General features: G+C 54.9%; 1 protein-coding gene across 5 annotated transcripts; it reads left to right on the top strand.

Annotated features, from left to right (window-relative positions):
• Window positions 1-424: 424 nt before the first annotated feature.
• On the top strand, window positions 425-14,128 carry ROBO4 (roundabout guidance receptor 4). Of its 5 annotated transcripts, none has more exons than XM_053900327.1 (18): window positions 425-712; window positions 1,243-1,389; window positions 1,649-1,806; window positions 2,002-2,122; window positions 2,379-2,506; window positions 2,606-2,834; window positions 3,093-3,205; window positions 3,931-4,099; window positions 4,244-4,426; window positions 4,537-4,579; window positions 6,487-6,623; window positions 6,741-7,004; window positions 10,413-10,520; window positions 10,647-10,800; window positions 10,939-11,184; window positions 11,294-11,679; window positions 13,149-13,355; window positions 13,478-14,128. In XM_053900327.1, the coding sequence occupies exons 1-18, from the start codon at window positions 493-495 to the stop codon at window positions 13,486-13,488; spliced, it is 3,024 nt and encodes a 1,007-aa protein (XP_053756302.1). In that variant the 5' UTR covers window positions 425-492; the 3' UTR covers window positions 13,489-14,128. The 5 variants fall into 5 exon arrangements, with proteins under 5 accessions (XP_053756302.1, XP_053756299.1, XP_053756301.1 ...); XM_053900324.1 differs by having other exon boundaries at window positions 427-712; window positions 1,060-1,389; XM_053900326.1 differs by having other exon boundaries at window positions 428-712; window positions 1,060-1,389; window positions 11,321-11,679.
• Window positions 14,129-14,652: the final 524 nt, after the last annotated feature.

Here is a 14,652-nt window from a genome sequence, read left to right on the forward strand (position 1 = left end):
GATTTGTCTGTGAGCTGAACAGGAACACACTGTGAGCTTCTCCCGGATTGTCCCAGAGCCTCTAAAGGCTTCCCATCTTCTGCCCTACCCACCGCCTATCCTCGGGCAACCGGGCTGTGGGATGACAATATGCTCCTGCTTCCCTCCGCTTAGCTGCCTCAGCCCACTTCTCTCTCCCCTCAGCTTCTTAGTGCCGTGCCCTGAGCCTCCACCTCTGGGCCCCCATTCCACTCTAGCAGGGAGCCACTCGGAGCAGAGGGGTAAGAACGGCCATCAAGGTTTAGATGGAGGCTGAAAGTTAAAGGACGAAGGCTGTGCTTTGGAACTACGTCAGTGTGAGGATGGCCTTTAGGAAATCCCAGACTAGATCACAAGGTAAACTTTAGGGCCGGGGCTGGAGTCAGGGGTGATGGCTAAAGGGTCAAGGGCAGAGAGTTTCTCTCTGCTGGTCTCCTCCCAGTTCTCCAAGGCACCGAGGGCCAGGCAGGAAGCATGGGTTTCCTCAAAGCTGCTTCCCTCCTGGGGCAGAGTCTCGGTCACAAACAACCACCACCACCCCACCCCGCCCCTCCTTCCCTCCGCTGTGAGCTCAGAGCTGCAGGACAAAGTGCCTGGGACCAGGAGAGAGGCCTGAGAGCAGCCATGGGCTCTGGAGGATCAGGCCTCCTCGGGGCCCCGGGGCCCCTGCCTCTCCTGCTTCTGCTTGTCACCGGTGAGTGTGGCCCTCCCCTCTCCTAGCCCCTGTTCCCTTGATCCAAGGCCTGGACAAGGGGAGAAGAGGTCCCCCTTGCTCCCTTGCTTCCCTTTTTTCATGGGGGTACCAGAGATGATGATGATGATGATGATGATGATGATGATGATGATGGTGTATATGTGAGACAGAGACAGACAGATTGAGAGCTCTGCAGATCCTTGCCTGAATGCCCTGCATACCAGCTCTCTCCCCTCCCAGATTGTTAATGGAAGTTATCTTCAGGCAAGAGAGGGCAGAAGAGATGTTCAGGGATTTGGGGGCCCTGTTGGTAGTCGGACTGGGCTCCGCCCCCCTTTCCCTTCCAGGAGGTATGGCTCAGGACTCCCCACCCCAGATCCTAGTCCATCCCCAGGACCAGCTGCTCCAGGGCCCCGGCCCCGCCAAGATGAGCTGCCGAGCCTCGGGCCAGCCGCCTCCCACCATCCGCTGGCTGCTGAACGGGCAGCCCCTGAGCATGGTGCCCCCAGACATACACCACCTCCTACCAGACGGAACGCTCCTACTGCTGCGGCCCCCTGCCCCGGGACGTGCCCACGACGACCAGGCCCTATCAACAGACCTGGGTGTCTATGCATGCGAGGCCAGCAACCGGCTGGGCACAGCGGTCAGCCGAGGCGCTCGGCTGTCTGTGGCGGGTAAGGCCTGGGAGGGGAGGCCCGGGGCGGGGTGCACCTGAGGCCAGATGCCTGAGGTGAAGACATATAGGGGGATATCTACGAGGGAAGGCCTGGGCTGGGTGAACTGAGGAGGGTGGGGCTCTGAAGAGTTAGCACAAGGCGGCGAAATGGTGGATAGACCAGAATGGGGCCAGTGTGGTAGGAGACACCAAGGCAGGACCTCTGCGGAGGGGAGCACTGGACGTTCCTCCCTGCTGACCCTCCATCATCCCTGCAGTCCTTCGGGAGGCTTTCCAGACCCAGCCTCAGGATACAGTGGCCACTGTGGGCAAGCAGGTGGTTCTGGAGTGCGGGCCGCCCTGGGGCCACCCAGAGCCCACCGTCTCGTGGTGGAAGGATGGAAAACCACTGGCCCTACAGCCAGGGCGGCACGTGGTGAGTGAGCCCCCCTTCCCCATACTTTTTCTGGTCCTGAGCATAACTGGGCACACCCTGAGGGAGTCACCTGCCCTCCAGCCGCCGTGTCCCCTGCAGAATTTGAGGAAGGGAAGGCAATGAGGCCTGAAGCTTCCCTCCCCAGTCTGAGCCCCTCCCACATGAGACACTTCACAAAGCGCCTGGCCCTGACAGGTCTCCAGGGGGTCGCTGCAGATGGCAAGAGCAGAGAAGAGCGACACAGGCACCTATATGTGTGTGGCCACCAACAGCGCAGGACGACGGGAGAGCCGGGCAGCCAGGGTGTCTGTCCAGGGTAAGTCGAGGGTGGTCAGCTAAAGTTAGGGCCTGGTTCTGGCTGGAGTCAGTGTACGTGGGGGTCAACCTGGGATCAGGATCAGAGTGACACGGGCCCCATCGAGAGGGATGTTCCCCAATCCTGGAGTAGAAATAGGAGTGCTCTAGACTGGGAAATCTAGGAGTTGTGGTTTCTCCAAGTCTGGGGGATATTTCACCCCTCAGTCCCATCACTCTGGCCTACGGCCCCCAGCCCAGCCCTATGCTCTCCACAGAGCCCCAGAACTACAAGGAACCTCTGGAGTTGCTGGCTGTGCATATTCAGCTGGAAAATGTGACCCTGCTGAACCCAGACCCCGAAAAGAGCCCCAAGCCCGGGCCTGCTGTGTGGCTCAGCTGGAAGGTGAGGCCCAGGCCCTAGGGGTGGGTGCCAGTCCGAGCTCAAGAAAGAGCCGGCCGTGAACTCCTTGACCGCCTATCCTTCCTCTGGACTCTTTCCCAGGTGAGCGGCCCTGCTGCACCTGCTCAGTCGTACACAGCCCTGTTCAGGGTCCAGACGGCCCCAGGAGGCCCGGGAGCTCCCTGGGCAGAGGCCCTGCTGGCCGGCTGGCAGAGCGCGGAGCTTGGGGGCCTCCTCTGGGGCAAAGACTACGAGTTCAAAGTGAGACCGTTCTCCGGCCGGGCTCAAGGCCCTGACAGCAACGTGCTGCTCCTGAGGCTGCCTGAACAAGGTCAGAGACAGATGTCTAAAGGACCCAACAGTATACTCTCTGACACCTTCTTGTCTGCGGGCCCCTGGACTGTCCCACTCCAGTTTGGAGGGACGGTGGGCCTTACTCCTGGACTCCCTTCTGCCATGGCCAGGCAAGCAGAGCTGCAGGAATCTCTTATTCTTACCAGTGTGGTCTCTGACCGTGTCCCCATCCCAGATCTTTTTCCTAGAGTCCCCTCCTTCAGCATCCTTTACAGCCTGTCTTCCTCCCCTCCAGTGCCCAATGCCCCTCCCGGAGAGGTGACCTTAAAACCTGGCAACGGCAGTGTCCTTGTAAGCTGGGTCCCACCACCTGCTGAAAACCACAATGGCATCATCCGTGGCTACCAGGTACCCCCCCCACACCACCTGCCTAGTGGTGCCAGGACATCCTCTTGCCTGGCATCCTGCATACCCTTGTTCTGGGCACTAGGAAGCAGCACCTGTGCAGAGAAGCAAGGAAAACTTGCTGTCGCTGAGCAAGGGTCTGCCCGACACTGCCAGGCACTTTCCTATGTGATCTCATTTCATCTCAGAGTCCATCCTGGGTTATTATCCCTAATTTATGGACATGGAGAGTGAGGCCAAGGCCACAGGTGCAGGAAACAGAGCAGGAATCAAACCAGGCTGTGTCTGACTGTCAACTTCTAAGCCAGTGGGATCAGAATATGGCTCTTGGGCCAGCAACACCAGCATCGCCTGACAACTTGTTAGAAATGCAAATCCTTGGGTCCTTCCCAGGCTGATGAATCAGAAACTCAGGGACGGACCTAGCAACCTGGACTGGTAACAAATCCTCCCAGTGACTGGAAAGCACAGTGAAATTGGAGAACCACGGTCTAACACCTATTTTAGCAGACTGTTTTTTGTCCCCCCTGCTGTCAGCCTAGAGAGAAGGCTCTCTCACTCTGTAGGGAGAAGGGAATAGGAAGTGCGGCTACATCGGGTGGGGGAGTGCTCCCAGGGGAACAGCGGGGCAGGATGACCACATGGCCAGTGGTGGAGGACTCGGCCGCTGGGATGGCGCGGGGGTTGGTGCGGGGGGTGGTGAGTGCCCATTTCCCCTTGTGCCTCAGGTCTGGAGCCTGGGCAACACTTCGTTGCCCCCAGCCAACTGGACTGTGGCGGGCGAGCAGACCCAGCTGGAGATGGCCACCCAGATGCCAGGTTCCTACTGCGTACAAGTGGCTGCGGTCACGGGCGCTGGGACTGGGCCCCCCAGTAGCCCTGTCTGCCTCCTCTTAGGTGAGGGCGGTGCCCACCCGTACCCCGCGAGCCCCCATCCCCACCTTCCTCTCGCCCTGTTCCCGCCTCACACGTCCAGCTCATTGTCCGCGTGACCCTCATAGCGCCACCCGCCCCTCCCACTGAGCTCAAATTCCCACATAGAGCGGGCCATGGAGCGAGCCACTCAAGAACTCAGCGATGGTCCCTGGACCCTGGAGCAGCTGAGGGCCGCCCTAAGGCGGCCAGAAGTGATTGCTAGCGGTGGTGTCCTGCTCTGGCTGCTGCTGCTGGGCACTGCCGTGTGTGTCCACCGCCGGCGCAGAGCTGGGGTGCACCTGGGCCCGGGTAAGAGGATGGACCCCCGGGTGGCCCAGGCCGCACAATGCAGGGGCTTAGATCTCTGGCCAGATGTCAGGCCCTCTGGATTTAGCTCTCTTCCTTTTGCTCTCTCCCAGGTCTGTACAGATACACCAGTGAGGACGCCATCCTAAAACACAGGTGAGAGATGAAATGGGGGGGGGGGGGGGCTTGAGGTGAGGGGGCAGGTAGAGGGGCCAAGGGGCCGTGGAGCTGGGACAGAGAGTTGGATGGAATGCTGTCTCCTCTACTGCCAGCCAGTTCGGGACCCTACTACCCAAATCTCTCCTGAACTCCAAGTGAGAATTAATTTCTCTTTCATTAGTGTTCCTACCACACCGCTTGACAGTTGAGTAAACGGAGACGCGAGACTTAAGTGACTTTGCCCGAGGCTACACTGCTAGTAGCTGGCCTTCTGAATTCCCAATCTAGGACTCTTGTCACCCACCTCTCACTAATCCTCACTACACTCTCCTGCTGACCCATTCTGCTAGGTGGGGAGTAACTAGCACGGGACGACCAGCCTACTTTCTCATTTTCTCTGTAGACCCCGGGTCTGCCTAGCAGCGCCTTCGCATTCAGGAAATCACCCAAACAGGGAGTGATCTTCACAATAATCACCCACAGTTCCAGCAGAGGGCGCTCTACCCCTATGTTCTCAATTCTCACGCCTCGTTCTCAGTAGCAGGGTCAGCTTGCGGGTACACCTGCTCCAAGTGTCTTTGGCTGCCAAAGCAAGTCTGTGGTTATGAGACAGGGTGCCAAGAGAGAAAAGATACTTTTTTGTCCTATTGGCTGAGTTTCACACTAAATAACCATTTCATCTCTCTGCTCTTTTATCTCGTTGGATTTCCTCTGAAGGGCTTCACGTTCCAAGTCTGCATCTTTCAACAGAAGTTTATCAAGTACCTACAATGTGCCAGACACGTCCAGCCCTTGGGTTACCATTTTGCAAGGTTCCGAGCGGGCTGGGGCCATATATTCCTGCGTTATTCTGTGCTCACTGGCCTTTCTCTTCCAGCTACCTCCTGGCCTTTGTTCTGTCCCCGAACCTTCTCTGGCTCCCCTGGAACTTTATCCCTTGTCTCTCAAGGGGATTCCACTCTGATTCTCTTGTTCATCCATCTCTTTAGCACAGGCTCCGTCCACCGGACAGCCATGCCAGCATACGCATGCAATCGAGAGCTAGATGTGCGGAAACACGTAGAAGACACGTGGAAGAGGTGGGGTGGGGGAAAATTCCACGTTTACCCTGATGGTACGAAGGGGAAAGGCAGAAGAGCAGCGGGAAGAACTAGCCTGCTATGTTCATAGGGAAAGATAAGCTGTTTGGTCTGGCTAGGATGTAGGGTGCAAGATGTATCGGAGTAAAGGATAAGGTCAGGGAGCTGAAGGCCAGACCAACAAGGGTGCTGCTCGCCCTGCTAGGCAGCTGGTAAGTGGGGAGCCACTGACGGTTCTAGGCAGAGAAGTGCTTTGGTATGATCTCTGTTCTTGAAAGATTGCTCAGGCAGCCAGCAGGACGCCCGGTTCAAAGGGAACCAGACTAGAGGTAGAGAAGGCAAATTCCACGTAGCAAACTCTCGCTCTGCCAGCTGAGTGATCTCACATTTCCTCATTTCAACTCAAAACATCAGCCTTATATGGCAGCCCTTTTACAGATAAAGAACCAGGGCTTAGAAAGGCTAATAGACTTCTTTGCCCAGAGTCGCACACATAGGCTGTAGCAGATGGGGATTTTCACACTGGGTTTGTCTGTCCCCGGATCTGTGTTCCCTTTGTTTCAACACATAGCTGTCTCTCTTTAATGCCTCCTCATTCTGGGCCACTTGGACTTCCCCGGTCCCAGAATAAGAAAGGACCACTGAGTTTTGGGATGCCAGGTCAGAGATCCTAAGGAGTCTGTAAAGGCCTGGAAAGCAGCAAGAATAAAGCTGCTGCTACCCTCTACTCAACCCCTTCTGCTACCCTCTGAACCGGAGGTCTTGTCCAATGATGTTCTCGCTTCACCCCATTTCTTCTGCCCCCCCCCCCCCCCATTGTCCCAGGATGGATCACAGTGACTCTCCTTGGCTGGCAGACACTTGGCGTTCTACCTCTGGCTCTCGGGACCTGAGCAGCAGCAGCAGCCTCAGCAGCAGGCTGGGAGTGGACCCCCGGGACCCACTAGACTGTCGTCGCTCCTGTGAGCATGCCCAGCGGGGCCAGGGCTCTGCAGTGGAGCAGGGATCCCAGGGCTGGAGATGGGCGTTGTGGGGGTGGGAGGCACTCACCGTAATTCTTTCTGTCATTTTTACCACAGTGATCTCCTGGGATCCCCGAAGCCCTGGTGTGCCCCTGCTTCCCGACACCAGCACTTTTTATGGCTCCCTCATCGCCGAGCTGCCTTCCAGCCCCCCAGCCCGGCCAAGCCCCCGGACCCCAGCTGTCAGGCGCCTCCCGCCCCAGCTGGCCCGGCTCTCCAGCCCGTGGCCCAGTCCAGACAGCCTCTGCAGCCACAGGGAACTCTCTTCTCCCCGCTTGCCTCTGGCCCCTGTGGAGGCTTGGAAGGCCAAAAAGAAGCAGGGTAAGGATGGGGAGCATAGACACAGCCCGAAGCGGGTGGCAGGAGGACCAGGAGTGGGAACGTGGTGGGACCGTGGCCTGGAGACCTCGAAGCCAGATGTGGGCTGTATCCCACCCACGGCTTCCAGGTCCCTGCCCTGGTGGACACCAGGTCTCTCCGCTATCACCAAGGCACTCAGCGAGGGGTGTGCTGGCCTCCGCTTTTCTTTACATGGTTGTCTGCTTCCGCTCGGCCCACACCAGCAGCGGGCCCTCTTTCTGCATGCAATTGAATTTGGCAAACATTTCGTAAGCACCACTGTAAGCCAGATGTGGGGACACAAGAGACAGTTCTTGCCGTCTAAGGGCTCAGAGTATGGTGACAGTGCCCGACCAGCACATAAGGAACTCTAGAACCTGGCGGTGTGCGACCGGTGCTAGCTTGAAGCCTCATCTCCATGGGCACTGTGCACGGGCCTCTCCAGGCACTGACTCCCCACTCACTTCCCAGAGAAGATTGAGTAATTCCATTCTTCCCAGATTCCTCTCCTGAATTCCAGCTACTTGCTTTGCCTTTCCAGAGAGAAATAATTACAGTCTCTGTTTCTTTTGGAACTACTATACGTTAGGTGCTTTGTTTCATTTAATCCCCCCAACCTATTGGCTAGATATTATTTCTCTAATTTTGCAGGTGGGGAAAGAGGGTCAGAAATGAGTCACTTGTTCAAAATCCCACAAGTCAGTAATCTGCCGAACTCAGATTCAAAGCCGAAAAGGTCTGCTTCCTAAGGCCACCCTCTGAGAGCTCCCTTAGAAGATTCGATTCTATCACTATTTTCTCTTGTTTCTGAACGTGGGTCTGAGCCCCACCTGCTGTCTTCACAAGCCTTCTGTGCTGCTTAGTAAGACTTACGAATGTCCTACAGCCAATTCTTTTTTTCCCCCCAGTGAATATAATCCAAATTTCACAGAGACAAAGATGGATACAGAGTAATTAAGAGCTTGTCCAATATCCAGAACTTTATGACTCTAAATATTAGCAAAGCTGGCATTCTTTCCAGCTTCGCCTCAGATGCATTGCATTAGGAATCCTCAGTGGGCACAAAATAGCAGCTAAAAAGGGGTTGAAACAGTCCCATTTAAAACCCAGCCTTCCCACGGAGAACGGCACTGACCCGGATTTAATGTAGAGCTCATCTTCGACTGTTAATACTGCTGGGAAAAAAATGAGAAATTTTCTACAGCCAATTCTTCAGAAAGGTTCCAATTCCAAGATGAGACTTAGGTCCTCACTTCACCCTGTGTCTCTTCACCCCAGCCCCGCTGGTTGACCACAGTAAGGCCCCTGGGCTGGTGGACACTTAATGGCCCACCTCTGGCTCCTGGGACCTCAGCCACAGCAAGTTCGTGCTATGGTCTGGTCAGAGCCATGGAGTTTGGCTCTGCTGCTGTAAGTCCAAAAGACTGAGGATTCTTTGTCATCTAACACTGGCAAGCTCTCTCAGTGCCCCCTACTCCCTTGACCTGTTTATTCTTTTTTCTTATTATTTGCCCTTAGGTGGGTTTTTTTCTCCACCGCTTATATGCTCAGAACTGTACTCTCCCGTGTTTCATCCATTATATAAGGATGTTAGTTTCACTCTTCCAGATACGCCCACTGAATATCCTAATTAATTCATTAATTAATTAGTACAAATATTTATTGCCATTCAGGTGTGCCCAGTGAGATTTGACCTAACCTTCATAACATTTTTATGGTGTAGTTTGCTCAAATAACAGTGAAACTAAGATCCAAGTAATTACAAGCAGGGTGGAAGGAGGCTTTTTGTTATGAGAATCCTTTAGAGGAAATGAATGGATTGGGACAAATGTGGCCTTTTCTAGGACTGGCCTTTCCTCTTCCTCTTCCACACAAACCAACCAACCGACATGGGTCCCATTTCTGAGCTTACTCAGGAAGCCAGGCACCAGACGAGACAAAGCTGTTGAGAGCAGAGTTGGAGCACCTGAAGTTGGCCTCCAGAACTCCCTAGATCATACGACAACTAAAGGAAATTTAAAAAACAAAGCAGCCTAGGTACAAAAGGCAATTTTGATGGAGGAAGTCTAGCCATTGTGTGGGTTTTCATCCCAGAGGCTCAGAAGGTCTGGCCACTGTATAGGGATTCCCAGGGGCCAGATGGTCTCAGGGAATGCCGTAGCCTTGATCTCCTCCCTGCTCTGAACCTGCCCATGGTGGCATCCAAATCTTTGAGGACAGCTGTGCCTTGAGGATCCTGCCTGGTCTCTGGTTTGCCAAGGAAGGAACCCCCTTCCTAAATGAGCTTCTGATCATGTGGCACTAATCCGAAGACTGGTTCCTTTTTGCCTTTACTTGATAGTTTCCTGGTTCCTGGTCTTGAGGAAATCTCTTCCCTCTATCACCCTTCTGGTTCCCTTTTGGCTTAAACTGAGATCCATTTGGGGTTCGGCCTGACCAAGAAGCATGCGCTAGGGTCACTGCACCCAGCTAGGTCTGCTTCTTCAGTTACCTCAGCTTCTCCACTATCAGAGTTCACCGAGAGCCCTGTCTCTTAAGTGGCCATGTGAGCCGGATGGTAGCTGCAATCTTGTGATTCTTCTCACCTTGTGTTTACATCTACCCCTCTCATATTATCCATCTCTTTGTTCATTCATTCAACAAATATCACCGAATACCTACTGGTAGGGCACTGTCTCCCTGGGTGAGACCCACACTCTTCCTATTCTAGAGGTCCTCTCCTCCTCAGCTGACTCCTGTCCCACTCGGCATGGTGTGGGGTTGTCTTACCTACTCAGCTCAACTTGACAGCCCAACCCTTCTTCCCAAGTGAGAAACACTCGGGTTTCTCGGGCAAGGTTACCCACAACCATGTGAGATATTTGTAATGTGAGAAATGGAAATTAACAGATTCTCTTCAAGAAAAGAAGGGGTATTTGTCTTCACAGAGCCAAAATTCATGAGAAGAGTAGCAAGGTGGGGGGATAGAGATCAGGAAGATTGGGATGTATACATGAGGAAAAGAAAGTTGTCCAAGTATCTTTTAGGCACCAGGAACTTTCCAATCTGTTTTTAGAAATAAATTAAAATTGGCAAAACTATGGTTTCACTGGGTGTTCCCAAGTGAAACGGGAGCCCAGAAAATTTAGTGGATTTGCCTGAGGTCACACAGCAACTATGTAACTGCGCTGGGCTGTGAGCGCAGGTCTTTTGACTCCAAGCCTCGTGCTACCTTCCTGCATGGAGGAAGGGGGGGCGGGGCAGAGGATGCAGGGAGGTTCTTCCCTCTTGTCTCTGAATTCAGGGACCCTAACGCCTGACTGAATGACAAGGCTGAACATAGAGCCTGTGGTTGGGGTCCGAAAGGCCCACCCTGGCTTGCCCCCCACCCACTGACTCTCGCCTTTGCAGAGCTGCACCAAGCCAACAGCTCCCCGCCCCTCCGGGCCAGCCACCCTATGGAGTTCTGGGCCTGGGAGTTGGGGAGTAAAGGCTCCAAGAACCTTTCCCAAAGTCCAGGTAAGAGGAGGCCCTGAGAGGAAAGTGAGGAGGTGAGGCAGGGTGTAGGGGTGGGAGTGGGAACAGGAAGCTGGGGGACAGGGTTGGGGCTGGGGCTCATGGAGGCCCTGCCATTCTCACCCCTAGGCTATTGTTCTCCAGGAGCCGTGCCCCAAGCTCTGGTTGCCTGGAGGGCCCTGGGACCACAGCTCCTCCGATCGTCCAATGAGCTGGTTTCGCGCCCTCTCCCCCCAGCACCCCTCGCTTCTCGCGGAGCCTCCACTCAGAGTCAGCAGACCCAGTAAGAGGGCATGGGGTCAGGAAGCAGGGGTGGGGGACTGGGGTGTGAGGGGTCTTTGCTGTGCTTGAACAGGGGCTGGGGGAGGGGGGGACAGGGGCTGCAGTAATGACCCTGTCATCACTCTCTTACCCCCATCAGGCCCTCGGTGGAGCCCCAAGCTCCCTCCTCCCTCCCACTGCCAGCCGCCCCCCTCCCCATCCCTGTCCCCTCCAGTCCTCCCAGTCCCTCCAGCCCCCAGGCCTCTTCCCTCTCTGGCCCCAGTCCACCTTCCAGTCGTCTGTCCAGCTCCTCGCTGTCATCCCTGGGGGAGGATCAGGACAGTGTACTGACTCCTGAGGAGGTGGCCCTGTGCCTGGAGCTCAGTGACGGTGAGGAGACCCCCAGGTGAGTTGTCTGAGGGATGACCAAAGGACGGGAGATACGCACACAACAGGGGTATGCTTATCTCAACTGGAATGTCTCTGCTGTGCCAGTAGACCCACCTCAACCATAGCACTGTGTCCCATTTTGCCTTTTCTAGGAATAGCGTCTCTCCTATGCCAAGGGCTCCTTCACCCCCTGTCACCTACGGTTACATCAGCATCCCGACAGCCTCAGAGCTGGCGGACGTGGGCAGGGCCGGAGGAGGGGTGGGGTCCGAAGTGAGGGGCTTGCTGTGCCCACCCCGGCCCTGCCCCACCCCCACCCCCAGTGAGGGCTCCTTGGCCAACGGCTGGGGCTCAGCCTCCGAGGACAACGCCCCCAGCGCCAGAGCCAGCCTTGTCAGCTCCTCTGACGGCTCCTTCCTTGCGGACGCCCACTTTGCCCGGGCCCTGGCAATGGCTGTGGACAGCTTTGGCTTTGGTCTGGAGCCCAGGGAGGCTGACTGCGTCTTCATGGGTATGTGAGACCACCCTGTCTTCCTCCTCACCCCACCCCTTGGAATGAACTCAGATCCCATAAGAACCCCTCCCTCCTTTTCCCCAACTAAGAGGCAAGGCTTCCTAATCATTGTCTTTGTTTTTTTTTTTTAAGTTTGTTTCTTTATTTTGAGAGAGAGAGAGAGAGAGAGAGAGCCCTCGTGAGCAGGGGGAGGGGCAGAGAGAAAGGAAGAGAAAGAAGTCCAAGCAGGCTCAGTGCTGTCAGCACAGAGCCTGATGTGGGGCTCGATCTAACAACCGTGAGACCATGACTTGAGCCAAAATTAAGAGGTGGGCGCTAAACCAACTGAGCCCCCCAGATGCCCCCCAATCATTGTCTTTGTGGTTATCCTTAAAACAGCCAGCTTTTATTGAATGATCACTATGCCCCAGGCCCTGTGATAAGTGCTTTATATACATTCAATGTTAACAACTCTATGAAAAATATTCTTTATCTTTCTCTTCCAAATGAGGGAACTGTAAGTCAAACAGGTTTTTGAACTTGCCCAAGGTTGCCCACAAGAACAAGGACAAAATGTTCAAGTCTAAAGCCCAGAGGCAGCCAGTTGCATTGCCCTCCCCCCAGGTCCCTCGTCTTACCCAGACACCGATCACCAGGAAAGATTGCTCCCCACCTCTTCTATTTACTATTTACTCCAACCCCCTGTTTCAGATTCTCCTCATGATGGGAACTTCTGTTTTCTCTCTTATTTCCCACTGTGCTTGCAAGCCCTCCTCTTGTCCTGTCTGTGGCTGGGGTAAAGAGAAGATGGGCTCACTCCTTCACATGTCTACCAGAGTGGGACCATTATCTCCATGGCAACAGAAGGTAGCTCAGGCTCCCGGTGCCCCTTCCTCATACACTCTGTCAGATCCCCTATCGCCATCTTATGAACCCCAATAAAAACAACCAGGCTTGTAGTAAACGGGAAAGCAAGGATTATCCAGGGTAGAAGTGCCCACAACAGAAGGAGAAGAAAGGTGCCCGGGGAGAGGAAGGGTGAAGGGAAAGAGTATGGATAGAGGGCCAGAACTGGGGGGCACCTGGGTGGTTCAGTCAGTTAAGTGTCTGACTCTTGGTTTTGGCTCTGGTCGTGATCTCATGGTTTCCACACCAACAGTGTGGAGCCTGCTTGGGATTCTGTCTCCCTCTCCCTCTGCCCCTCCCCCCACTCACACTGCCTATCTCTCTCAAAATAAATAAATAAATAAATAAATAAATAAATAAAAAGAAGGCCAGAGGTGGGCTAGGAGGAAACAGTTCAAGCTATTCTCCCTAAGAAACCAATGGACTCATTCCAGTGGCCCCCAGAATTGATGGGCCGAGTTGGGGCTAGGTTATCTTCTGGGTCGCATGTATGCCTTAAGCAGGTCCTAAGTGTTCTGCCCTAAACTGGTCCCTCAGAGTGAAGGCCAACCCTCCACAAACAAATCTACCCTCCCTGACAGATGCCTCCTCACCTCCCTCCCCCCGGGATGACCTCTTCCTGACCTCCACCCTCTCCCTGCCCCTGTGGGAGTGGAGGTCAGACTGGTTGGAGGACATGGAGAACAACCACAGCCAGCGGCTGGGAAGGGGGCTGCCTCCCTGGCCCCCCGACTCTCGGATCTCTTCCGGAAGAAGTCAGCTCAGCCGTCCTGAGCCCAAGGCCGGCAGTAAGTGCCTGTCTGCCATACTCTTGGTGGAGGGATTCTGGGGAGGAGCCAAGAGGGAACCCCTGGGGTTGGAGACGTGAGATTAAGGAGGGTAACTCCATTCTCCTTCAACTTCCCTGCAGGCTCCTCATGAAGTGTACCTGAGACAGGAGACGGCCAAGAGGAGAATCAAAACCACCCCACTGAGGAGTGTCAGTCTTGGCCTGTATTCTCTGCAGCTGGGGGACCACCTTGCCTCGCCACCAGGACAGTTCTCCTTCCGGGATTGTGAGAACAAATGAAAGCAAAACAAAATAAGAGCAAAGCAGACCTGGAGCCCCCAGTGAGCAAAAAGTCATCTCGGCCTGCCTCCTACCCCTTGCTTTCTCCTCTGCTCCATCCATCCCAAAACTGGGTCTTGTGGCCTGAGAAGCAGGCTTATCTCCTGATCTCCCCATCCCCCACACTTGCATCACCAGAAGTGGAAGAACCAGAGATCTTCCCGGAGGACAACAGCATCTTGTGGGACAGGCTGGTTAGGGGAGGAGCTTTATGGAGCCATGCCTCTCAGGAAGGCACTTTTCCTACGTAGGCAGGCTCACTTTTCCCCAGCCACACCCATAAAGGAAGGACGGAGGAACACCCAGTGAGGACCAACCTTGTTTCCAAGGCAGAGGGTCCAGAATGGACCTAGGGAGGGAGCCAAAGGAAGGGTGGTGGGAAAATGTGGGGCCAACACCCTCTTCATACTGTGGACTCTATGAGCTTAAGAAATTGATACCATTAAACTGAAATGACTTGAGTTTGTTGAGATCATCCCCCAGAGCACCATTCTGGGGAGGGTACCTGGAGGTATGGGAAGAATTCTCTCAGTTGGGGCGGAACTGAGCATTCGTTGGCACTCAGGGCGTGTCACTTATTTCTGTTCTGCAATTGAGGGAAGAATTACACGCGTCCATCAGATTTTCCCAGTCTGCTGGTCGTAGCAACTGGTCCTGGGAAGACACTCCTGTTTTCAGCGGTCCCGGTGCCCCGCTCCCCAGAGACCAGTCCCGGATGGTTAAGAACAGGTGTTTTCTTAAAATAGACAAAAGTAGCTAGATTCCACAAAAGGTAGGACCACCTATAATGGTTGCCTAGTGAGCACCCTTCAGACAAAACAACAGCACGGAGAAATGGAGCAGGACTGACAAGCCTGAGCCACAGAAAGCGGGGCAGGTGGGGGCTGGTCTTTTTTCTAACTTGGTGGGAAAGGCAGGGGCAGGACACACACAAGCTGCAGGGGATGGTGCTCCTGCATGTGACCAGGGCCACCGGA

Source organism: Panthera pardus, unplaced genomic scaffold (assembly GCF_024362965.1).
Source record: "Panthera pardus isolate Hobbes unplaced genomic scaffold, ASM2436296v1 HiC_scaffold_12, whole genome shotgun sequence".
NCBI lineage: Eukaryota > Metazoa > Chordata > Mammalia > Carnivora > Felidae > Panthera > Panthera pardus.